This window comes from Crocodylus siamensis, chromosome 4, assembly GCF_052110815.1.
Source record: "Crocodylus siamensis isolate JL-2025a chromosome 4, ASM5211081v1, whole genome shotgun sequence".
Classification (NCBI taxonomy): Eukaryota; Metazoa; Chordata; order Crocodylia; family Crocodylidae; genus Crocodylus; species Crocodylus siamensis.
Genome location: NC_143398.1, coordinates 51,676,770 through 51,704,099, shown reverse-complemented (window position 1 = coordinate 51,704,099; position 27,330 = coordinate 51,676,770). Strand labels below are relative to the sequence as shown.

Here is a 27,330-nt window from a genome sequence, read left to right as displayed (position 1 = left end):
TTTAATAAGGCCCTGGCTTTAGATGATTCAACATCAAAACCCACACTAACAGAGGTCTTAAGCTCAAGGCTGCAGGGACAGTCAAACTCTTGTGAAACTCCATACTTCCTACTGGCTGGTCTATACATCCTCTTGCATAATGTTGTAAGTGCTGTAAAATACTGACCAAAATGCACACGGGTGCCTCCAATCGAGGTATGCAGGCCCAGGATGTGTTCTGATGCATGACATTGCTGTAACTAGATGCCTTAATGAATCAAGAGTCTAGTGCATAATTAGGCACCCAGATAAATGTGGTATATTTCAAAAGTAATAAGCACTCAAGCTGCTCCTTTTGAAACAAACTTCAGAACCTAATACTGAAAATGCTGGCTCAGATCCCTGCCAATGCCACAGTCACAGAGCCAAGGAATGTAAATAAAATCCTGCATGCTCTGCTTGTAAATAAGACTGAATACTTAATTTACATCTCAACCTCTTCAAAACTAAGAAATACAAGGGTCAGATTCCAGCATCCTAAATCAAGCTGAGTAGAACGTCACAATTCCACAAGTGGTCTGAATGAGTTATTTTTCATTTTCCCATATAAAGAGCAAAATTATTAAAAACATATGGAGTTGACAGTTTTGCAGTAGCACTGTGTTCCAATTCGTTATGGCTCGGAGGGGCTGTGTTCTAAGATTTCACAGTGGGAGAGCCTCTGTTTTAATTGGGTTCCTCTCAGATATTTAATTGTATGCAGTTACATTTTTCATAAAACAACCTAAGGAGCCAATTCATTGACTTCATAAAGCAATTAGATTTGTGGGGTTGTCTTCACCACTGCATTGTTCCAGTTTTATGATAGCGGAACTCCACTGAGCTCACTGACCCTGGATATTATAAAGCTTCCTTCTGAGCACACAGCTTCAAAGTACCACATCTATCACAGAGAAAGTGCTTAACGTGCAAGTGATTCATAACCATAAGGTAAGATTAAGAACACATCTACACTGCATTCTGAAGTATGGTAGAGCTCAGGGCTGTCCAACCTTGCAGAGTTGGCAGCCTGCTTTCCCTCCTCCCTGCAGTACCATGCACATGGGCTGGCCCCTAACTCACTGGTGACAGGTTCCCCCCTGCACTGCAGTTTGTGCCGCACTGCCTTGTGCTGTGCTGCACAGGTGCAGAAAGCAGAAGCTAGAGGGAAACCTGAAGCTCCCCAGCTATAGATGCAGCCAGAAGCATGGGGAGAGCAGCAGGTGAGTGGGAGCCTGGGGGCTACAAATTAACCCCTCTTCAGCTGCATGTGACCTGTGGCAGGGCAACCCTGGTGTAGAGAAACCTGACCTAATTGTAAGCAAGTTAGCATGGGTCCTAAGAACAATCCAGCCACTGAGCATCAAGCTCCATGCAGTCCAATTTACTCTGCTTCTTGATAAATTATGCAAAAACACCATGCAGTGCCTGTGGCAACACATGGAAATATAGCTTTGGGACTACTTGCAGAAGTATGGAAGTATCTAATGGGAGCAATTGTAACAGAATCTTACCCAGTGTGCTGCCATAAGCCCACATCCATCTCACAAAGCACATTTAATTATAAATGCAGTATGAATTCATGGTAACATAATGGGACAGATTCTTCCACCCATACTCACATTGGGTGGTGACTTATGCCATAAATACTTTTAAGAACCAGGAGCAGTGTGTTTCCAAAACCCATGCTGCATGATGCCCCCCCGCAATAATGTATATAATTGGCTTATGCTGTGCTGTGAATCACTTGTACATTAAGCATTCAGTGAGATGCCTGTGGTGATGATGATGGAATGCCTTTGCAAGGCATGTATAACTAAAGAAAACTCTGTAACTTGCAAGCACTTTTAGAATGTTTTCAATGGCATTTTATAAAAACTACATCCATGAGCAAACAGATATTTTAAAGGAAACCAGTAGGAATGGACTTTTTCCACACTTGTAGCCCAATTCTGCAACCTACACTTTGCTAAGTAGTGAATCCTTCTTTGATGACCTGACATCTGGAGAATATTTCTGCAGTTTAAAATTAAAGGAATGTGAGATTATAGAAGTCCAGTTCCTCTGAACCAAAATAAAATTTGAGCACAGGATTGCCCTATCACAAATTACAGGTAACCCATGGTCAACTCCATGAATACATCTAATAATTTTGTTCCCTGTGGCAGAAAGTAAAAAATATTTTTCCCCATGTATTGAATGCTCTTTAAAATGTGTGACCTCACAGGGCATTTAGGCTTGAAAGGAGAAAATCCATTCATCACTGGAAAAATAACAAGCATGGTTGGTCAAGTGAGACAGCAAATTTAAAAAAGTAAGAAGTGTTCAAATACACATAGTGTTTCTTAGGAAATTGCTGACTGACAAGTAAGCAACTTGTTTCTTTTTACAAGGCTAGGTCCACTACTCTTTGGTTAGGCCTTTATGTATCAACTTCCATGCAAGAATTCTTTGTTCCTCCAAAGTCACCTGACAACCTCTTTCCAAATAGAACAAAATGCAGCTTTCATTTTGTTTCACTAATACTGACAGTGGGCTTTTCTTTAAGTGATTTCACTTGAACCTCTTAAAATGCACGGTCTATTTTATTACACTGACCTAAATACCACTTATTTTCCCTTTCTAACACTGATCTCTTGACGTCAATTAATACTCTAGAACTGAAACTCAGGCACTCAGTTCATATAATTTTTTTTTCTCCTCCTCCTACAGAAAACTGCTTGCAGAAAGATGTTGAATTATCAACAGAAGAATCTCAGTGAATTTTCTACTATCCAAAAGGATGTCAAGTGGAAAAATTTCACCACCTTAATTTTATACATACTATCCATGAAAAAATAAAACTATAGAACATTAACAATTCCAGTGAAAGAACGACAAAAAAGTACATTCTACCTTACTCCTTTAATTCCACTACATCTGGATAATGCAATCTTTTTTCAGAATAGCAGATAATCAGATTAACATGTGTATTACAATGTATTGGTAATTCACCTAGATGCAATGGGAGGATCTATAAGTGCAACGACAGACTGAGATTGTTTTATGATGAAATCTTACAGTCACATCTTGAAACTGGAGGCGCATTGCAGACCCGGATGGCTGAGGTCGGCTTGTAATCTCCAATATGGTTCTCAACAGTATGTCTAACAGGCTGTTCACGATCACATCAATTTCTTCCAAGACCGATTTTTCCTTAAATAGATACAAACTTTCTTTCAGATTGCTATAATTTAGAAGGGAGGATGACACAGACAGAAATTTTCCTTCAACAGCATTAGCAGTTGGATTACTTTACTGTATGTGAGAATTAGTTTTCCTCATGACTGCTGCAGTCTAGAAACCACAGGAATATTCTTTATTCAAAATAACATCAACATGCCATTGATTTGAACCCAAGTGTTTGCAATTAATCACACATATAGAGAAGACAGTTATCCTTATGAATTTGAGTACTCATCACTAAGCATAATCTTATTTTCTGTTACAGCAGAGAAGAGAGTACTCAATGATATGTGAAAGTTTTATAGTCAATATCCATACATTTTTGCAAGGGAAACTCCTAAATGGAGGCTTAAAGTGTAAAACACAGAGAGAATTTTGGTTTAAATACTTCATCATATCAGCAAAGAAACTACCCTAAAAATAAACTGATTTCACTAAGCTTTTTTAGTGACTGATTCAGCAGGAAGTGTCAGCTACTTTTCCATTCCCCGAACAGTGCAAATGTAAATCTGGTCAATTAAAGAAAATTCACTGCAGTTTTTCATCAGCAGACCAGTACAAAGGAGCTAACATAGGCACCAGTGCTCCTGGCCATGAATGCATAACTGTTTGTTAAGAACATTCTTACATATGTATGTAAGAACAAAGTTAATGTGCTTTGTGTTCCAGCTGCCCTTTTTTTCTAAATCAGAAAATAGAAAAGGTAATTTTGCTATGTTATATACACTAGCATAGCAGTCTCCCTTTGCTTTCTTTCCAAATGTATATCTTTTTCATTTTGGCTTTTCATTATTTTTCATTGTTCTTTCTTTTCATTTCCATAAAGATTTCATGGGTCTCTATAAAAACCTGGGAGCTTGAATGCTAGCTGACCAGGGTTGAGAGCTGGTCTCCACATGAGTTCTGGCACTTCGCTTCCTTGGGGAAATGCTGACAATCTCAACTCACTCTGGACCTAATACTTCACAACTGCTCTTTACCAGCCTGGAAAAGAAAGGGTCCAAATCACAGGTTAGCACAAAGCTGCATCTACAGTCTCTTTGGGCAAAATGATTGACACTGGTTGAAAGTAAAGAGTTTTCCCTTAACACACTGTTCTGTTTCCATGGCAGTAAGCAGCACAGGCCAAACCTGAGCTATTTTATCTTCAAAGTAATGTGACATTTTTCACAGCAAATAACACTTAACTATAACCAAATGCCGCCTAAGCAACTGACAAACAAGAGCATTAATTCTATTGGGTAAGACTCAGCAGACATGATGAAGATCAACGCTTCATCTTCACCTCTTGCACAGCCAACACAAGAGAGCTGTAACAAAAATCAAAACACTTGGCATGTCACTATTTGGACTCAACAGGAGCTTGTTGCCATAACTTCCTTCCTCTTCATCTCTTCATGTGTAGATCAACCTCATAAACACACACACACACACACACACACACACCCCCCCACGTATATGTAGGCTACTGTATCAAAAAGGGAGAAAATACAGTTTTATGATTTTCTACAGATTATTCTCAGGGTGGTCTGTGGGAGAACAATCTTATCCTCCAAAGCAGCCTAGAAACTGTCAGACATTTTGGTTCTGTGATAAAACTCTTCCCTGAATTTTGGGTATGAAAGTTGCATTCTTTTAAATGTCACCATAGACAAGGATGCTTGCATAAGACCTTGCAATACAAGCAGTAGTAAACTCATGCTAAGAAATTTCTGGCCCTGGCCAAATCCTTTGCCTTGTCAAGCTAAATGCACTGCAGCCTCCAGCAATTACCTCTTCTGATCTATCTGTAGTGCTGTCCCTCAACTTACAATCCTATGTTTCTGACCTGAACACTAGATCCAGCTTGTATGTATTCTGCCATATATATATACATATATATATATATACACACACATACACAGATCTTGCTATATATATCACCTGAGACACTTAACAGTTTGTCTTAGAAGTTATGAGATGGTCCAAAAGCATCATCATAGATAATATGAAATCAATCACGTGTTATGAATGTGATCATTTCATCTTATGCACTGGAAGACATCAAACTATGCATCAACACCAACCCTGGCTTCCATCCATTTCTACAATAACATACAAAAAATGTTCTATCCCAAAGCTGTGTCAGATACAAAAAATAAAGATGCCTCCCTCATCCCCCGGTCTCATTTTGTCTCATGGTGAACCATGCATCCAATAAGACAGATACAATGAAAGAAGTCTTGTAGCATCAAAGTTACACCCCCTTATTCTATATCAAAATATCAATCTGAAACTAAAAACCACATGTATCATCCTGGGTTCCTGAGGATTCTTGTATGTTGATAACAAAGGAATTGAGATTAAGCATGCTGATCACGGTTTATACAGATGACACCAACTACAGCACAATATTATTTTGTTCTTGCCTTGTTGCTCCCCATCACAACCACAGAGATGGAAGCGATCCAACCCCCATAACCACAACATTCCTTCATATCTGCAATATACAGCCTTGTTCAACATTCTTGGCCACATAAGCCTCTTGACCTTTAGGGTTATACCATTATCACCTAGATTTCAGTACAAATCCCAGAAGCAAATTGCAAAGTCCATAGCAACCAACAGCACCTCAACTAATCCCCCTCACCTCCAGTGAACTTTTCCAAAATACATAGATCAACCAACAGTATACTGATTTCAGTTACCTTACAGTCCATAAATTGTAGCATGCCTCTAACCAGTCCTGTGGGTCTCTTAATTGCCACTTACAGAATACTGATTCTGCCCAAAGTCCTACTAGAGGGCTCTACTCAAAGGGCTGAGAGTGAGGTTCCTGCAGACTGATATGAAGCCAGGCCACCATATCTTAAGGTCTGACAGGATTAGAGAAGAACAATCAAACCCTAGTGGTGAATTTCCCTATACACATAGTTTCATAGTTAGTAGGGTCGGAAGGGACCTGAGCAGATCATCAAGTCCAACCCCCTGCCCTGGCAGGAAAAAGTACTGGGGTCAAACAACTCCAGCAAGGTGTACATCTAGCCTCCTCTTAAAGACCCCCAGGGTAGGAGCCAGCAACACTTCCCTTGGAAGTTGGTTCCAGATCCTAGCCGCCCTGACCGTGAAGTAGCGCCTCCTGATGTCTTGTCTGAATCTATGCAAATCCTGTTCTTATTTATCCACAGGACCACATGCTGCCATGAACTTTTAGGAACTTAAGAACCACAGAACTGGAAGAGGCCTCCTGGGTCAGAGTCCAGACCCTTGCATTCACAGGCAATCATCAGCCATAAGCATGCCTTCGAATCCTCACCCACAGCTACAAGGAACAATATCTGAAACACTAAGAACACCTCACAACATGCCACAGGTAAAAGCAGGGAAGACCCCCCTCCCCCTACCCTTTGTCCTGCAATTAAGAATTCTACAAATCTCTTCCTTTCTTCTTCTTCTTTCCAGTTAGAAATCCCTTCCACATCTACTCCTTGCACATATTTCCAAATTCAATCCCTCTAGGCAGAAAGCTTGCATAGAAAGCTTTTTTTCTAAATAGCAGGGTCCAAACAAGCTATTCAAACAAGACCAGAGAGGGGCAAGAGCAAAACAGAGTAGGAGAAACACCCCCCTACTCCTCCACAGTCCTGGTTTGGATAATACCTCTTAAAATATCCCCTGGCATGGGCTGGACCTAGAGGTATAGATATATTTCTGGCCCTAGGCTTTCCTACAGTCCTGCTACGCAATAACTGAGAAAACAGTCACTTTTAAATCTAAACCCTAAAATATATATCTGACACGAAAAAGCTATTTACCTCATGCCCTCTAAATCTTAAACCAGTCAAACTTCCTCTTTTTCTCTTTGAGCTACTGAATCTTAGAGGAACATTGGAGCAGTGTCAATGCCTGGTAGAACACAGTGTACTACAATTAAAATATTCTTGTAAGGAAAAAAAAAACATAGATGAAAAACCAAACTGACACATTCATAGAGATACAGTTCATGGATCATTTTTTACAACATACTCTTTTTTGTTCAAGAGCCAGTCTCATTTAATTACTAATATTCCAATAAAGAAATCCAAAGTAAGTCCAAATCCTGGGGTACATGACCTGTATTTACTTACTGAGCTATTTTTCTTGATGAGACAAAATATGTTGCTAAGGATACGAGCACACATTATCAGATCCTTCTGCTCTTGTAAATGCATGTGGAGATGATGCAAAACTACTGGAAGAAGAATATATCTGGAATCTGGAATGAGAGGGAAATGTTATGAGTGGACTCTACTTATGACATTGTTTTACTTAGTATTTTTATTGAATATATGATTATATGTATTTACGCAAATGCAAATGTATGTTACATTGATAGAAATATTTCTGATCAGAAGCATTTATCAGCTACATATGCTATCATGACAAAGAAAAAAAAACCTCTAAACAGGAACAACCCACTCCAGAAGAAAAAATCCAAACACACAGCATGCCATATGGGATACTGTGCATGTGAAATAAAGCTATGTATTTATATAAGTGCTATGCAGAAAATGTTGAAAAAATATTGCTTGCATTCAAAATCACATGAAAACTATATACCTCCCCGGTTTTGACATGGCTCCTTTGCAATCCAAAATGCCACTGGCTTTTTTTTTTTTTTTTTTAAAGATATTACATTAGGCAAATTCAATTTTTATTTAGTGTCCACAATTACACCTTTGGGTCTCTTTCACTGACTGCTTTTAAGGTTCCTCCCTCCTACTGAGTACATGTGATTCATATTTGTCTCTACATGAATTAATTTGCATTTCTCTAGCTGAATCTAATTTTCTGCCCACGGTCCTTCATTATTATTTTCCTGACTTCTCCCAATTCAGTGCCATCTCTCAATTTCACTAACATGCTATTTACTTCCTCTTCTGACGATCATTAATGAAGATGTTAAATGAGACAAGTCCTAACACTTATCCCTGTGGTGACACCTATCACCATCTTGTAAGATTAAACTTGCTGCTATCCTTTGTTTATAGGCTTTTTTAGATACTCAAAACTGAGTAAATATGTTTTGAATATATTTGAATTACATTTTCTATTAAAGTATTTTTAGAGAAACCCTTAGATGCTTTATGAAAATCTAACTTTTCTAAAGCAGTCTCCTTGCTCATTAATTTTCCCATTATCTCACTAAACATCAGGTTTAGCTAGCAAGAAGGTTATTCTTTATATACTCATGCTGACAACTGCTCATGATCCTGTTATCCTCTCCATAATCAATACTTTGTTCTCACCTATTTTTCTGAAAAAGAAATAAAATTTAATTCTGCCGGATCAAGATTCTCTCCTTTATTGAACATTAACACTGTTCTTGCTTTTCCACAGACTTCCCTGGTTGCCATTTGACTTGAAACATGCCAGAAGGACTAGATGATTCATATATGATTTGAAAAATATTCCACGTATTTCTTGCCTCCTGCTTATTCTGTTTCCTTTTACATCCTTATTAATTATTCAAATGTTTTTGTATGTTTTTTCCATGCACGGGAAACTCAAAGCAGGAAATTAGGGCTAGATCCAGGAAATTAGGGTTAGATCCAGAAAATAAACTTAGATGTGTACAAGTTTGGCACTGCAATGACCAACTGTTAAGTGTCTGGCCCCACAGGTAGATACCTAAGTTTCCTACACAAAGTATGGGGAGAGTTAGGTGTCTCAGAAGGATGATCCAAAAACCCACAGGCTGAATAAGAGGGCCACACAGCTAACCAAAAAGAAATGCTCCTGCAAGTGTGAAACTATCCACTTGAGTTTAGAAACTTTGGACAATATTGCAGGGAGGTATCTGCCTGTACTTGTGCTCCAAATGCCCGAGCCCTCATCCTACACACTTTTTGAAAGGACTAAATAGGGCCCATTGTTCTCCAATTAAAACATGATGGGAGAAGGAAGTGGTGCCACTACTGGCGGACTGCTGTCTAGTGGTTAGAAACAACTGCCCATGAAGAAAGACACTTGAATTCAATGCCTCCTTTAACTCGTGGAAATTCAAACCAATATCTCCCACCCCAGAGCAGTGGACTAACCACCCACTTAAAGGCAACACTAGGTATGGTGCACTGCCTAACCTTCTTGTTCAAGTGGGTCTGTTGTGCAAGATTCATGGGCACAAGAACAGAACACAAGAGGGAGCAAGAGGCTGCAGAGTAGTAGTTGGAGCTATGGCCAAGTATGTGTTAGATGTGAGTTTGAATCCTTTTAGGGTGAGGGCAGCCTTGAACCCAGTTCTCCAACTTCCTAGGAAAGTACTTTCTTAGGCTATTGTATAATATATGGGCAAAACATTCTGCTCTAGCCAGTTTTTAAATAAAGTAACTACAACTTCATGCTATGAGGGGTCTGATGCTGTTGAAGTGCATTAGACACCACCATAACTTATCAACATCAGGCCTCTTCGGGGACTAAGGCACTTCTCCACTTGGCTTCTTGATCCCAGTGGGACTACATAGGAAACTGGACACAAGTGCTCAGCCCTAGACACTTCTGGGAACATACCAAAACAGTATGACTGGTACATATGGGAATTGCAGGCCAAAAAAAGGACACATGGGCCTTCCAGGATTAGACATAGCTATGTAGGGGTATTCTGGATCACACTTTGAGACAAATTTTGGATCTAAAGTGTTTTACATGACAAATCCTTTTATTTGGATCTTAGTTCCTCAGCCATAATTGAACCAACCTTATTTATTAATCAGTTTTACTATTCTATTTGTGAAAAAGTGTCTTGGTGTTTTTGGCAGCAGAATGGTCAGAGTCTTCATAGTACATATTAAATACAAGAAACAAGACCAAAACTGCAAAGCCAGCTATTGTTATGGTGACCTTCAACTGTACTGATATAGGCAATTAGTGCACCACCTACTGAACTATCTTTCTACATCATTTACTACAACACAGAACAAACTACTTGAAAGCATATAATCCAAATATTGACCTTGTATGATCTGTGACTGAGACCTCTGGCAGACATGCAAGTGAAGGCATGATGGTATCTGATGCAGGATTTCTACAACTACATTTCCTGCCATGCCACGCAAGTATGGTGGAGGCATGAATGTTGGATCCAGTATCAGATGCCATCACAACTTATTGCCAGTGGAAGGGGAGCCCAGGATCATAATCCTGGGCTCTCCCTGCACTGGCAAGTAGCAAACTCCTGCAGCTGGCAGTCCTTTCAGGTGATCTCGGTTCTCACCAGCAGGCACACACCACACTCTGCCAGGCCTTGCCACCTGATCTGGGCTCCCAGTCACATGGGCGCACCATGTGCTGCAGGGGGCTGGGTCCCAGATTAGCAGACAGGGCTCCCAGGTCTGGAAGCACATGTAATAACTCTGTGGCTTATTCCTTGCTTTATCACACCATTAAATACATTAATTTGTAGCTTGTTAATGCTGGGTAGCAATTTAAGACGTGATTAACTGGTTTATCACATCTTAAGTGTAATGTGTGGCAGGGGCCTGAGATCTAAAGGGATCACTAAAAAGCTTTGTTCTGGAAGGTCAGAAAATGCAGCATAAATCACTTGCTTACAGATTTTACCCCCCGCCTCCTTCTTTCTCCCCCCACAACAACTGTCAGGTACAATGTCAGCCACTGTATGCAGTAAAATTAATGAGTACAAGTAATAGTACAATAATTAGAAGCCTTAACCATCAGTCACTGTCCTAATTTTCTCCACATACAGGAAGCCAAATTAGCTGATTTTTAAAAATGCTAATACTTGCCTTTACAAATATTGTACAGAAATAGGGAAATAAAATTTTCATGACATTAATCTTTTCAGGTCTATGGTTGGCATCATTTAAAGATAGGATACTTGAGACATCTCTGTGCTTTTCTGTTGCACGCTACACGCATTAAATATTCAGCCCAAAAGCAAAACTTTCCCTCTTGCACTCTAGTCAATAGGGACCATTAACATGTCTGCATCATTAGCATGTGATTTTTTTTTTGAGTTTCTCTCAGAGGTTTATTATAGAAAGACAATATTTCAGTCATCATTTACTTCAAAGGCTCTTTATTGCAGAGGTGGCCAAAACTGGAGTTTGTAAAAGGGCTGTTACATAACAAAAATACTTTCAACTTAATGGTACATTTTAAACAAAGAACTATCATTCCTATGCTCCCAATTACAATGTAGTCCTGGAAAAATTTAAAAAACTGAGGTGTTTTCGTTATTTGCTCATTTTTTATTTTGCATTTTTCTCTGCTGTGGCAATGAAAATGAAAAAAGCCATTCCTACTCTTGATCTGAAGAAGTCTCATTTCCACACAGGCAATTTTGTATTTGTTAGGCTGGGAGGACTGCATGGGTGGAGGTAGGAAAGGAGGACTGCTGAACAGCATGAAAAATAGCTCCCAATGTGTAAACAGTGCATTTTAATTTCTAGAGCTGTCCGTTTCATACCTCTCATGAAGCACTGTTTTCACTTTAAAAGAACTATTAGCTGGGATGCAGAAGAATGAGATGCGTCATTGGAAAAAAATGTGAAAAGGCTTTTTCTGCTTGGTCAGATGGTTTTGCAAAAAATAAAAACATTGATCCATTTTAGAGGCTGCATTTAAGATGGATAAATGTCTCAGCACATATTCCATATAATTAATATCAAAATTAACTCTGTGCATCTTACCAGGGCAAGAAGGTCTGCAGAAACAAGCTCAAAGCAGCTTCAAGATACAGTTTCCTTACTGAGAGCATCTTTTGGCCTTTGGCCTTATCTTCTTCATTTGGGTCTTCTGTCCTCACTAACCCGTCCTCCTGCCTTAAGCAGGAAGGAAACTGCTCATTTATTTTCAGTTATGTGTAAAAGCTGCATGTGTACAAGATGATGACTTGACAGCTAAACTACAGGCATGGCTGCACTCACAAAGGCAGAATTATTGGTAGTGGTATGGAATAGCTGACCTCTGAACATATATATCAAGGGTATGTCTAGAGTTCAATAAACTAACTGTGATGGGCAACAGTAAAAACTCAGACACGATGTGGATGACCTCCTGAACCAGAAGCAAGAAGTCCAGATTTACACAGCATTGATGCAAGCTAGTTAGCACCAGCAATCAACAAGGCTAATAAGCCTCTCCACCACGTCACTTGAACCCGCTCTGGCTGCTCCTGGTTCAGGTAGCCTATGTGGAGCAGTGCAGGCATGTTTTAAGGTTCTGCTACCGTTCTGCTACCTGACATACCATGGACAGGGGTTGATTTCTACAGGTGAAAATATCTGGGAAATTTGCAGTGCTAGACATCTTAGAGAGAGAGGGAGCATACTGCAGCCTGCAACTGCCCCCTCTGCCCTCCTACTAGTGTGCTCACTGTTGGGAGTTACCCCAGACTAGTAAAGCGGCTGCTCACCTCCTCCCACTCCCCACGGTCACCCCAGTCTGGGGAAGGGGTGGAAAGCTGGACAATGTAGCAGCTGCTGATTCCTCATTTCAGGTGATGCACAGGGAAGCTTTTCCTGCTCTCCACTCCTCCCGGTCTGGGATTGGGGTAACCTCAGGTCAGTGTTCCCTAAACAGCGGTAACCTTAGTCTGGGGGAGGCACAGGGAGACTTTCCCTACTGCTCCAATCCTCCTGGGACCAGAAGGAGTTCAGAAGCTTCTGCTTCCTGCACTGGACCTCTCTCTCAGGCCTGGGGAGGATAAGGCAGCCTATAGGCAATAGGAGAAAGTCTCTTGCAGGAGAGATCTTCCTTGTTGCCAAGAGAAAGATCTTTCTCCTAGAAGCAGCATGCTTGCTGAAGGAGAAACTGCATGCTCTGTTTCTAGTGGGAGAGTGCCACCTGTCCATACTCACAGTAAGTTTACAGCATAGGCTGTAGGTTCATTCTGTAAGGGCTGGAAGAGATGCATGTACCCAGAGCAGGGGACAGCAACCTATGGCCCGCAGGCTGGATTTGGTCCATGGAGTCATAGCCTTTGGATATGGGGTTTCAGCAGCCAGATTGACTCAATTTGTTGTCAACCCAGGTTGTGCTCTATGTTTGAGTTTACTGTTGCCCAGCACAGTTAGTTAATTGAACTAGGACACAGCTACTGCCATTACCGCTTTTCCTTGTGGCATCACAGAGAGGGTGTCTGCAGCCAACGCTCTTTCCCACAATGGTGAGGGAGTCAGCAGCAGTCACTTTCCCCTGAAGTTGTGAGGATGTACACTGTCTGAGAACACTCTCTCCTGTCAAAGGTGATGGTGGCAACTGGGTCTGGTCCTAGAGCCTGCCTGCCATGTGCCTGCCTACCTCTAACCCCAAGCTTGGTCAATCCAGCCTGGTGCCTGAAAAGTTTCCAATCAGAGAGTTCCCAAACAGTACATGCCTGGGAACAAGGCCACAAACCAATCAAAAATCCCCAGTCTCTCGTAAGAGAAAAATAGCACAGGAAACCTCACTATGAGATTCCAGTATAGCACAACAATGCTGGAGGGAAAAAGTTTACAAAATCCAAGTGCAGATGAGGCTCTAATACCCATTAAGTTTCCATGGGAATTAGAGCTGTTTTTGTCTTAAAAGCTCTTTAACTGTTAGCTATAGTATAAGTGATAGGCTAAAGCTGCCCCAAAGTCCCGAAATGGATTCTGACTTCTTTATATGCATATTAACTACTTCTGCTGGATCTGTCCACAGAGCAGCCCTATGTGCCGGTACAATCCAGCACGTGGGGTCATCCAGCTCATGGAGCTCCCCCTGGGTCCAAAAATGTGGTGGCAGGGACTCCTGCTACTTTAAGAGAGAAGCAGATGCAGGGACATCCCCAGGTAAGGGAAGATTACTCATTACGGGCTGAAGAGGATTAAGCAGCAGGGACCACTATGGCAGGGCTGGTGGCCCAACAATAGGACAGTAGGGCAGAGCCCTGCTTGGACAGCAAGGGCACTGCTACAGGGGAGCAGTCATAAAGTACTGTGGAGGCTGTCAGGCCTAAGAGTCACCTGACAGGAAGGGATGGGACTTCTAAAGGCTTATAAGACCAGTGCCTGAGACCAAGTGGGCAGTTTGGCCCTACAGGTAGCAGGGAGAAGATCTCTAGAGCAAGATGCTGCAGGAGAGGGACTGATTGGCACCTGAGCTGCCCTGTGAGTTGCAAGTGATTAGTAAAGCTGCATAAAGAAAAAATACTGGAACAGCTGTGTAGCACTCCAGAAAAATCTTCAGTGCTACACAGATTTAGAATCAGAGAATTTAGGGTTGCAAGGGGCCACAGAAGGTTATCTAGTCCAACCCTGTGCTCAAAGCAGGATCAGCCCCATCTAGATCATCCCAGCCAAATTTGCTTAGCAGTTAATCAGACTTTAGATAAGAGAGAAGGTTTAGCCACATATAAAGGTGCCCTTTGTCTTGAAAGCCTGAATAATACTGTTTTTGCAGCCTCTCAATCATTTCCCGTGTTTATCATATCTATCTGCTTTTAACAGCATTAACTAACACAGCTGTTTAAAATACTTATCCCCTGTCTCAGAAAGACAGAGTTGAATTACATTTTAGATCACAGTAAGCCTCAGTTTTGCCTCGAGGCACAATGGTTTAAACTCTCTGGATCAATTTTTCTTAAGTAATTCATTGTGATTTTTTTCCCCCTACAAAGACTTAAAGAAGGCCTCTTTCTAGAAATGGGCTGAGGGACCATGGTTTTTTAAGAATGAAACATTAGGATTTAAAGAGGCCAAAAAGCTGAACTTTAGGAGACCCTTCTGTGACAGACTACAGGTTCTATTGTAATATTTCTGTTTTAAATGTGCTCATGTTGTAATAATGTGCTCCCCAGTTTCCCTGACTAGACTGTATATAGAGAAAGGTTAATCAAGTCCCTGCTAGGTCCCAGAGCTGCCTACCTGCAGGATGAGGAAGATGAACCTCCACTATCAACAGAAAACTGAACAGCCTTGATAATTCAGCAAGGTAGGGTTGAAGACGATGTGCTGGAGGCATCCAGGGAAGAGAAATAAGTATGACAATGGATGGATCAGCCAAGAAAACAGGGTGGCAGCTGGTGGGGGTTTGGGTTTCCCCTGACCTTGAAAGTCATAGCGGGGATGGCTTCAGGGGGTACTCAAAGACCCTGAGAGGTCTGAAGCAAACACCTCCTTGGAACTTTTGTCACATTTTCCACTTATTAGTGACTGGAATTAAACTGTTCCCATGTCATTTACCCTAGCAGCTTAGAGAACTAAAACAGCTAATCTTTCTCCTATGCTTAGAATAAAGCAATTATAAGTTCCTTTGGAGTTCAGCAGTGCTTTCTTGTCACTGTTCTTAGGGGAGATGATTTAAGTGGTATCACACACAACTTTCTTTTGCACAAATCTAGTTTCACTAATGTCTTTTTTTTTCAATCACGTCGTGAACTGTGCCTTGCAGCCAGAACAGATATACATTTCTAAGAATGCCCTCATTAAACTGCTATTAATTTCCTCTGAATTGCATTCAGCTGGCTTCTCAGGTGGCTACTCTGCACACAGTAATGGGAGGAAGGAGCTCATTTGTAGTGTTTGATCCTGAAGCAATTTGGGAAGTGGAGACCTAAGGTTGCTCTAAATTGATGTCCGTAGACCAATAAATCTATATGAAGACAGCTCAGCCTTTTACCTTCACTCTTCCCTGGTCTCTCCCTCTTGGGCTGGAAAGGATTTACACATCTGTTGGGTGAGGCTTTCTGACATGCCAAAGCATAGCAACACTTTGGTCATACTCCTGATGTGCTCCTCATCCTCAGTATCCAGATCTGTATCTGTGACATTGCTAGCAATGTTAGGTAATGAGGTAATATGAAGACAATATGGAATTGCTGGAGGGGCCGACTACAGGAACCAATCGCTTACATACTGACATTTCTTCTTCTCTATAGCAAATGGCAAAACTGCTGTGTACTCTGTACATACAACCATGCTTACATTGCTAAGCTTGCTTTTTCTGTGAACCCTTTTAATTTCTCCATTATATGGCTACTCTGACACCATGGATATAGGTTGTCACTACCATTTTATTATGCTATTATTCCACTGAAGTCAATGGAGTCACAGTAGCATAACACTGGTATAAGGCAAGAAAGAATCAAAGGTCCTGATAAGGACCAGAACCTACACCTCCCATTCAAATAAAAAAACCCTTGCAAAAATACACACTGGGTGTATCCATACTTGCAGGCTCATGCACCTGCAGTGGCAAAAATAGTAACAGCACACGCCCATACTGTGGTTTGCACTGTGGTGTGAGGCAAACTGCCCTTTCCCTGCTCCTGGCATGCTGGAAGAGCTGAGGAGCAACTGGCCAGTAGCCAGAGTGTCTCCCTGAAGGACCAAGCCTCTGTGTCTGTTGGCATACATTCCTGTTGTATGCGCTGCTTTTTTTCTCGCCTTTTTTTTGCTACCAGGATTTCCTGGTACAGTATATTAAAATGTCTGGTTTTTTGTTTGTTTGTTTGGGGGGGGAGTTATAGCTGGACTCGTATTGATCATACTACTGTAAAATAGAAGACTTTAGTGAACAGTCTGTACAGGACAATGCTTTGGAACCTGTTATCACAATGCTATGAAAGGCATTTTTTGCCTGTGCATCTGCTGACTTGCAGGGAAGAGGTGATTTCTAACTGCAGGCAACCCAGCAGGTTATCACCTTACCTGGGTTAGTGTACAGTTGACTCTCTACTGTTTTTCCAATGCACTGAAGTTTAACAGCTTGAAGAGATTCATCCCCATGCATGATTGTTGGCAAGCTGCTTAGAGTATCACGCACCAAATTTGCCACTTCTCGTACATCAAAGAGCTTCAGCAGTTCCGAGTATACAGCTGGGAAGGAGCTGAGAAACACAGTCTAAAGAGGAAGGGAAAAAGTATTAGTCACATACAGTGATACTAGGTTGACATTGTCAACATTTACAGACTGACCAGTGTCAACAGCATCTCATATTCAGCTATCACAGAACACACCTGCTTTTGTGATATTTTGATTCCAAGTTATAAACTGTGATATGAATTTGAGGTCATTATTTAGATTCTTCCAGATATTTTCACGCTTCTCATGACCTTAGAGCTCTGCCATGAATTTCTTTTTAACATGGACTTAATCCATGCAGCTTGCAAGGGATTAACACCTGACCAGCAGCGTCCTCCCACTGTTCCTGCTACCAGGGTCTCTGGGCTTCCCCTCTCTCTTACCAGCTTCTGTTTCCTAAACAGGGAACCCAAGACCCACATGCCAATGATGTCCACATGGGGGAGAGGTGGGCCAGGGGACTACACGGCATGCTGTTCCTGGCTCTTCAGAAGTTGGACAGCTCTGATTTAGTCCATTAAATATTTTTATTTCTCTCTCATGTAAGCATAAATCACTATTTTGAATGCAGCTATTTAACCACATGGTCCAGTAGAGAAAAGAGATTATTCACAATGACAGGACAAACTGTTAAGTGCCAGGATATACTCTTTTTACCTACATAGACAAATAGCAGAATCTCTCCCTCCCATATATTTCAAATATTTAAAGAGGTTATATTGCCTGGAGACAGGATTGGGACTGTTGGTTAAATTCTGAAACCCAAAATAGGGTTGGAAGTCTTTTAAGAAAGAAAAGAATTTGAAAAGCAAACAAGAAACACTGAATAATGAAGTACGTTAGGTTACAAAAAATGTTGTTGAAACCTCTGTCTTTCTTTACACTTTCCCAAAACTACTCAATTGGGAAAAGTCACTTATCCCAGCCATGCTTCATCTCTTTCAGCAATGCTACAATGCTAGAGTGTTAAAGGTGCTACCTGGAAACAGGACAGGATTCTCCAGATGCTCATTTACATGATTTTGTCCCAAAATATTTCATTTAAGTTGCTGTAATGGAAAAAACTGTCCTAATCATATCCCTACCATTTTCCCATTAATTTAGTCTTTTCTTTGAACCCCCCCCCCCCCCAAAAAAAACAAACAAACAGCTTTTTATACAACTCAAAGGAATGAACTGGTCATCCAGTCCAACCTCCTGCTCAAAGCAGGACTATCCCCAACTATATCATCCCAGCCAAGACTTTGTCTAGCTGACTCTAGTGTTTTACTACCCATTCCAGTGTTTTACTACCCTCTTAATGAGAAAGTTTTTCCTAATACCTAATCTAAATATCCCTTGCTGCAACTTTAGACCACTGCTCCTTGTTCCGTCATCTGCCATCACTGAGAAAAGTCTAGCTCCATGCTCTTTGGAACCACCCTTCAGGTAGCTGAATTCCCTCTCAGTCTTCTCTCTACTAAATAAGCCCAGTTCCCTCAGCCTCTCCTCATAAGGAATGTGCCCCAGCCTCCTAACCCTTTTCACTGCTCTCCACTGGACTCTCTCCAATTTGTTCATATCCTTCCTGTAGTGGGGGGCACAAAACTGGACACGGTACTCCACATGTGGCCTCCAGTGCTGAATAGATGGAAATAATCACTTCGCCTTGATCTATTCTGGCAACACTCCTACCAATGCAGCCCAGGATGCCAATAGCCTTCTTGGCAACAAGGGCACATTGTTGGCTCATATTCAGTGTACTGTCCACTGTAACCACAAGTTCTTTTCTGCAGAGCTGCTGCCCAAGCAGTCAATCCCCAGCCTGTATTGGTGCATGGGATCGTTCTGTCCTAAGTGCAGGACTTTGGCTCTTTTCCTTATTGAACCTCATGGGATTTCTTTTGGTCCAATCCTCTAATTTGTCTAGGTCTCTCTGAGTCCTAATCTTGCCCTCCATCTTAATCTACTATTCCCCCCAGCTTGGCGTCATCTGCAGACTTGCTGAGGGTGCACTCTATGCCATCTTCCAGGTCATTGATGAAGATACTGAACAAAACCAGCCCCGGGACTGACCCCTAGGGCAGTCCATTTGATGCTGGCAGCCAAACTAGACATTGAGCCATTGACTACCACTCTTTGAACCCAAGGACCAGCCAGTTTTCTATCTACCTTACAGTCTATTCCTTCAAACCAGACTTCCTTAGCTTGCCTGCGAGAATGTTGTGGGATACTGTATCAAAAGCCTTGTTGAAGTCAAAGTATATCACATCCAGTGATCTCCCCACATCCACAGAGCCAGTCAACTCATTATAGAAGGCAATCAGGTTGGTCAGGCATGACTTGCCCATGGTGAATCCATGCTGACTGTTCCTAATCACCTTCTCCTCTGAGTGCTTAGAAATGGATTTCTTGAGTACCTGCTCCATGATTTATCCATGGACTGAGGTGAGGCTGAACCATCTGTAGTTCCCTAGATCCTTTATTTTCCCCTTTCTTAAAGATGGGCACTATACTTGCCTCTTTCAGTACAACATGCAAAGGTCTGAAAGGTACCTGCAAGTCCAGTTTTCTTCCTCAAGTGAGGGTTGCATGTTGAATGTATAGTATTGTTCCCTGTATGTTCTGGCCTCAGCTATTAGTATTGATCAATTTTAACAGCCCCAGTGGAAATGAAGGAACTACCTGAAGTACCACAATATTCAGTCTGGCAAGATTCTACATTAAGTTTAAACATTTTTGGTTCAAAACACTGGATTCCAAAGTGCCTAGAAAGTTGAACACTGACCACAGTCATAGACATACCATTCAATTTCTGTTTGGCAATTATGGTCAGGGATATGGGTTTTCTGTTTGCTGCAGAAAAATGTAGCTTTTCTTCTTTAAAGGAGAAAAAAGTGGGTTTTCCCCAGGGATACCTATATATATATATATATATATATATATATATACACACACACACACACCTATAAATACATATATATACACACCTATATATACATACACACCCTATACACACACACCTATATATATACACCTATATACACACACACACCTATATATATATACACACCTATATGTGTGTGTGTGTGTGCATACTCTCTCACACACACACACACATATACACACACACACACCTATATCTATCTAGCTATCTATAGATAGCTAGATAGATATAGTGGTGTTTCATTTTAATCACGGGGAAAAAAGGGTTTTGGAGTTTTTAATCAGAGAACTTTGGATTTTTTTAACAAAGAAAAGCAGGAACCTTGATTATGATTCATTATAGCCACTGGAACCACGATTAACACAATGTAGTCAGTCCCTTTCTAATGCAAAACTAAGTCTAGTTAAGGGCATTTGGCACATGGACCAATTACCACAAGGTAAACAGGGGTGGAGGGGATTAATACCTTGTCAGCTACCCCCTAGTAATCACCAGTGTGCACACTTGTACCTCATGGTAAATGAGAGCTACCTCCAATGCACACTGTCAGGGGTTAGTTTTCATTTACTGTGGAGCAGGACATTAAGGCTACTTGCAGATTTGTAAAAAAACAAAGCAGCGCTTTGCTTTAAGTTCAGCCTACCCCACTTCTGAGCACAGTGCATGCCCAGATGAGGCATCTTGTTAGTTTGACCTGGCTCGCCCAACATTGGTATTGACTGAGCACTTCAGCAGGCCTTTTTGCCACTTTTATCTAATAACTGATCGAGTCAGCTTTAGATACAAGTGTCAAAAAGCCCTGCTGAAGTGCCCAATCTATACAGACACTTGGGGGCCAGTTCGAACTAATGCACTTCCTCATCTGCTAAACTGCTGTTTTGTTTTTTGTCATGTCTGTCAGCAACCTAAAATCCTGCATGATTCTGATTCAGAAGTTGGTGGAATGAAAAACTTATCGTAAGTAGGGCCTTGACTAAATTGCAGTTTTCCAGACTGCATGGATACTGTGAAGTTAGCTCCATGTCACGATTTTTAAGGGTCGCGAGCCTGTGCCAAAAAAATGCATGAAAGCACAGGTGTCCCTTTGCAGGCTGGCAGTGTTCCAGGTTTCAAAGGAAAATCAGCTTTCACAGCGTTCCAGCCTGCAAGGAGCTGCTGGGGCCATGGCCAGATGAAGGTAAGTGTATAGGGAGCAGAGAGGGAAGGGGGTTTGGGGGCCAGGACCTGGAGACTGTTGGGGTGGTGTGTGTGCCTGCCATAGGCAATGTAAGACCAGGGCTAATGGGGCTTATCCCCCCAAGACTTTTTGCAGTGGCTGGTGACAGCAGCAGCACCATGACACTGCTGTCCCATAGTGCCTGGCCGTCCTCAGCATGTAGCCACTCCTCTGCTGTTGCTTAAAGCTACAGCACTACTTCCCTGCAACAGCACCACAGGAGGGAGGGGTGGGGGCCAGGCGGGGCGCAGCCTCAGCCACCCCAAATAATATTTTTCTCCACCACTTGGTGCTTGCCGCTTATATGGCATGTGAGTGGGTAACGTATCATTTTTCATGGACTATTCACGGAACTACTGGGACTCATTTGCCCAGATCAATGTAGTTCCATGAATATTCTGTGAAAAATGATACTTTACCGATGCACATGTTGCAAATTTTCTACAAGAAATCTGGGATTTTCTCAGGGCTCTAATCATAAGTCATAACCCAGCAAAGTATAAGCAGAAACAAACAATCAATATGCCATGCAGAAAGCAGGAATTTGCTGTTAGGCAAAACAAACAGAAATTCATGTATGCATTTGCAAACATGGGAAATGGAAATAACCAAAGCAAGCAAGCCTGCAAAACTTACTTGTAACTGAGATAAAGCACTCGCTCCCTTACTCTCTTGGGAAAGGAAGAATCGAATTGACAGAAGGAGTTCCTGAATACAGCACCGGAATTCTTCCTCATTTTGTCCGCCAGTAGCAAGAGAAAATAGTCTCCGAGACTGAACTATGTATTTAAAAATATATTCCTGTGCCTATGAATGCCAAAAAATAAAGATCCTGTATTAGACCAAAGTCATAATCTTTAAAATTAAACAAAATAAAATTAATATATTTATAACATTTGTTGATAAACATGGCCTGACATTTAATTTTGTCAACATGTTTTTCCTTCCCCAGTGATCCACCATCATTACTTTATAAGAACATTCTTAAAAGCATTACTCCTTCATCTGTTCTATGCAAGGGAGTATTTGCTTAATAAGAGCTAGGAGGAGGGACCAGGACTCAAATAATATGTATTTTCCCATTTACACCAAAATTCTCTCCTCTTAACCTAACCAAAGAGGAAGGTAGAATCTTCAACAAAATATGTTTATCTTCGGATGCAAAGATTTGACTATACCAAGTGTGTGAAATGTGTTTCGCACCGTGGGATGAATCTTGTGGGCTGGACTGCCATGTATTCTGATGGCGACAGTATTAATCCCCAGAGCTGTCAGAGCCCTTAGAACAATTCTGGAACTAAGGGAGTTAACACTGCTGCCTCTTGTCTCCTGCCTCCCCCCCACAACTTTTTCCCTGCTACCAACTTTAATTGCCAGGGATGAGTAATTAAAGTCATCGGGGATTAATCCCACTGCCACAGGGATTATAGCAGTGGTGGTTATTAGTTCCATGGGCAAAATCTGGCCCGAAAATCTGGATGGCCCAGGCTGTGAGAAGTCCCATAAGTTGTGAGAAGTCCCATGTTCTGCTCAGCTGATCATCTTGGATCAACTTTTCAGAGTGAAAAGTTTCCAGAAACATGAATAAAATGATTAACTCAATGCACAAGCTAAATCTATTCCAACACGAAGGAAAGGCAGCAAGAAGGCAGAGCAGCCCTCCTGGCTCTCTAGGGACCTGCAGCTAAAAAGGAAAGCCTACAAAGGATGGAGGACGGGATTCACCTCCAAGGAGGATTATTCTGCACTGGTCTGGTCCTGCAGGGAGCAAACCAGGAAAGCCAAGGCTGCAACTGAACTCCAACTAGCTTCAGGCATCAAGGACAACAAAAAGTCCTTTTTCAGATATGTGGAGAGCCAGAGGAAAAGCAAGGGCAATGTTGGACCCCTGCTAAACCAGATGGGGCAACTGACAACTGACGCTCAGGAAAAAGCCAACCTATTAAATAGGTACTTTGCGTCAGTCTTTCATCAGTCCCATGGGACGCCCATGCCTGCTATGGGACAGGGAGATCCGGGTGATGGGGATCCCCTACCCTCCATAAATGCTGACCTCGTGAAGGAACACCTTGAGAAGCTGAATACCTTCAAGTCAGCCGGCCCTGACAATCTGCACCCCAGGGTACTCAAGGAGCTGGCAAGCGTCATAGCCCACCCCCTGGCACGGATCTTTGAAAACTCCTGGCGCTCTGGTGTAGTGCCCGAAGACTGGAAGAAGGCCAATGTGGTGCCGATCTTCAAGAAAGGGAGGAGAGTGGATCCGGCTAACTACAGGCCCATTAGCCTGACTTGTATCCTGGGGAAGATCTTAGAAAAGTTTATTAAGGAGGCCATCCTTGATGGACTGGCCCAGGCTAACATTCTAAGGGATAGCCAGCATGGGTTTGTTGTGCGTAGGTCTTGCTTGACCAATCTCATTTTCTTCTACAACCAGGTGACCTATCACCTGGACAAGGGAGAAGAGATTGATGTCATATATCTTGACTTCAAAAAAGCTTTTGATCTGGTATCCCACGATCACCTCTTGGCCAAACTGCCCAGTTGTGGCCTTGGCTCCACCACAATCCGCTGGCTGGGAAACCGGCTCCGTGGTCGGACCCAGAGGGTTGTGATTGATGGCAGTCACTCATCATGGTGCCCTGTGACCAGTGGGGTCCCTCAAGGCTCTGTCCTGGGACCCATCCTGTTCAACATCTTCATTAATGATGTGGACACTGGAGTCAGGAGTGGACTGGCCAAGTTTGCCGATGACACCAAACTTTGGGGCAAAGCATCCACGCCAGAAGATAGGCGGGTGATACAGGCTGACCTGGACAAGCTCAGCAAATGGGCAGATGAGAACCTCATGGTGTTTAACACTGAAAAATGCAAGGTTCTCCACCTTGGGAGCAAAAAACCTGCAGCATCCTTATAGGCTCGGCAGTGCTACGTTGGATAGCACTACAGAAGAAAGAGACTTGGGGGTCATCATTGACCACAAGATGAACATGAGCCTCCAATGCGATGCTGCGGCTAGTAAAGTGACCAAAACGCTGGCTTGCATCCATAGATGCTTCTCGAGCAAATCCCGGGACGTCATTCTCCCCTTGTACTCGGCCTTGGTGAGGCCGCAGCTGGAGTACTGCGTCCAGTTTTGGGCTCCACAATTCAAAAAGGATGTGGAGAAGCTTGAGAGAGTCCAGAGAAGAGCCACGCGCATGATCAGAGGTCAGGAAAACAGATCTTACGATGACAGGCTGAGAGCCATGGGACTCTTTAGCCTGGAAATGCGTAGGCTCGGGGTGATCTGATGGCCACCTATAAGTTTATCAGGGGTGACCACCAGGATGACGAGGTCGAACGGTCACAAACTCCTGCAAGACCGTTTCAGGCTGGACATAAGGAAGAATTTCTTTACTGTCCGAGCCCCCAAGGTCTGGAACAGTCTGCCAGCGGAGGTGGCTCAAGCACCTACATTGAACACCTTCAAGAGTAAATTGGATGCTTATCTTGCTGGGATCCTATGACCCCAGCTGACTTCCTGCCCTTTGGGCAGGGGCCTGGACTCGATGATCTCCCGAGGTCCCTTCCAGCCCTAATGTCTATGAAATCTATGAAACTGCCTCAGAGGTATGTAAATGCACTGAATACACAGGGTCATTTCACCATGTGTTCACACCTCAGTGGTTTAAATCAGTGTTGCTATGCTAATGCACCATTCAGGTATATTATTATATCTGGCAACTTCTATTACCTTTAACACTTCCTGGATATGCTCCTGTAGCTCTATTTCTGTTACTCGATCAATATGCCATTTCAGTACTTTTATAAGATCTCTAGAGTATGAAAAGGAAAATGATTACAGTGCAAAAGTGGGGAAAGAGTTAATAAAAATTTAGCAGGTTGAAAATATAAACAAGTAACTTCTTCAAAACAAGCAGATAAAAAGTCTCTAAGTTTTTGCAACCCAAAGGTTCTTCCAGGAAAGTACTCAACTGTAAAGGCACTATAATATTTATAGGCCCAAGCTTTCACTTGCACATAGCTCTGCCACTAAAGCAGCTTTTTTGATCAAGTTGTTCATTTAAACTAGTAGTGCCTGACCTTTTTGCTGGATGGGAAGTGACAGATCCATCCATGGGCCAAATCCAGCCAATGGGCTCGATCTGGCTGCACAGGGGGGTGGGGAGTGGCCTAGCTTCGATCTGGACATGCAGGGTGGTGGGGAACAGGTAGCAGCCAGCACTGTCTCACAATGTGGGAGGTGTACATGGCCCCATCTTACTGCGCAGCAGTGACCTGGGGGAGGCAGCGGCAGAGTTTGGATCTGGAAAAATAGAGCTTCAACATATCCCCTACCACCAAATTTTCCAGCCTGTGGGGATCTCTATGGGCCAGATTTGGGCCACAGGCCAGGGACTGAGCACCCTTGATTTAAACCATAAAAGCAAATCACTAAAGGCAGTCTCTGCTAGCTCTGACTCCCTTTGCAGTCTTTTGATTTTGAGTTGTGATCTCATTAGACCCTGTTGGACCTAATCAATACTTACATGGTAAGTAGTGAATACACGTAGTAGAGGAATAAGTGATAGTCATTATTTAGTATGTAGTACAACACACAAAGTCAATACAGCAGCAATAGATTGCCAGAGTGTTAGGGGTGCGAGGTTGTTGAGATTATTTCCTTTCACATTAGATGTAAACAAGTCCTTTTAACAATCTGAAACTTCATATACAGTAATGTCTTAGATAAAAGCAGATATTTGTATTCTGAATGCCTAGAATTCTTTCTAGGCACTGATCCTGAGAAGGTTTACACATGTTTACATTTATGCCTTCTGACTTATTCCACTCGAATTAAACCTCAAAATCTAAAAAATATTTTAACAAGCTCTAGTCTTGAGATCTAGCTTGGAGCAGAGAGGTAGAAGGATGCTCAAATACAGAAGCATGGCATTTTTTTGATTAATGTTCAAATCTAATGCTGATGCCTATGCTTCATCTATTTTATTGGTTGCAAAATATTTCTAAATTGTAAGGCAAAAAAGCTGTTTCTCTCATAATTTAAAATGATTTGCGATATTCTTTTACTGGACTTAATTTTGGAGATTTAGATATGTATTGGATTTCATTTCTTCCTATACTAAATTTACTTCATCTTTAAGACTAATTGTGCTTGGTACCAATTATTGTCAACATTCAAAACAGGCAAGAAAGCTCAGACCCTACCTGTATGCAAGTGCACCTGCAAAATGACTTTCAATGTAAGTATCCATTACTGGCTTAAAATGATGAAATTTGCTGTCCTGCAGCAAATTTATTATGTGAACCTAATCAGAAAAAAGGAAAAATGTTAATGCCCTTCCTTATTTCTAGAAGTCTTATTTCAGTGTTATCAAGTACCTTTTCAGTAACACTGCTTATACAAAGCCATGACGAAACACTTACCAAACAATCAAATACTTTAGACCCATATTTTTGAGAATTTTCATCTAAAATCCCGAATAAAGTGTCCAGTGTGTCTTGAAGAAACTATGAGTGAAAGGAGAATCAAAAGGTAAAGTTTGTTATCAAATAAATTTGTGTGTAAACGGTAAGGAATTTATTCTGTCACATTAACTTATTCCAAAGGAAATAAGAAAATAATATGTACCTTCACTATTTCTGAACCATCGATTTCTTTTAATTTTGAGAGGCAACCTGCTATTTTGTCTGGATGGGTTCGCCATTTGAGAAGGTCAAGCATATCGCCTGCCAAAAAGTCATACAAGATTACAGCTGGAAGAAAGGCAGTACCTTCAGATGTTAACATTTGATTATTCCATTCCAAATATCAAAATTCAGATTTTATCATCACAGAAGGGAACTATCTAGTAACATGTTGTACCACAGTCTGGCTAACTTGAAATTTCCACCTGACACCATAATTGCTCCGCTAATAAGAACAAAGGCTGGAAGGACTCTTTCCAGAAACGATAAAGTCCCATCTTAAAACAATAAAGGTTTTCTTCAGCCATGGGCGTGCATCATATTTGCTGGTTGCCTCCCCACATCCTTTCAATTATATGTATCAGGGCATTTTTAAGCCTTCCCATAAGCATTTGGGTATTGGCTACAGCCAAGGCTGTGGGGACTTTGACTGGGGTGTACCAATGCT

General features: G+C 41.9%; 1 protein-coding gene across 2 annotated transcripts in view; it reads right to left on the bottom strand.

Annotated features, from left to right (window-relative positions):
• The window catches only part of DOCK4 (dedicator of cytokinesis 4), a 423,704-nt gene that overhangs the window by 90,464 nt on the left and 305,910 nt on the right, over window positions 1-27,330 (bottom strand). For both annotated transcript variants that reach the window (XM_090042292.1, XM_090042293.1), the window contains exons 18-25: window positions 26,827-26,924; window positions 26,622-26,705; window positions 26,403-26,503; window positions 24,928-25,009; window positions 21,831-22,001; window positions 16,899-17,091; window positions 7,350-7,477; window positions 3,079-3,213 (exon numbers count right to left, since the gene is read on the bottom strand). In XM_090042292.1, coding sequence (XP_089898418.1) covers window positions 3,079-3,213; window positions 7,350-7,477; window positions 16,899-17,091; window positions 21,831-22,001; window positions 24,928-25,009; window positions 26,403-26,503; window positions 26,622-26,705; window positions 26,827-26,924 — 992 coding nt within the window. The remainder of the gene's footprint in view (window positions 1-3,078; window positions 3,214-7,349; window positions 7,478-16,898; window positions 17,092-21,830; window positions 22,002-24,927; window positions 25,010-26,402; window positions 26,504-26,621; window positions 26,706-26,826; window positions 26,925-27,330) is intronic.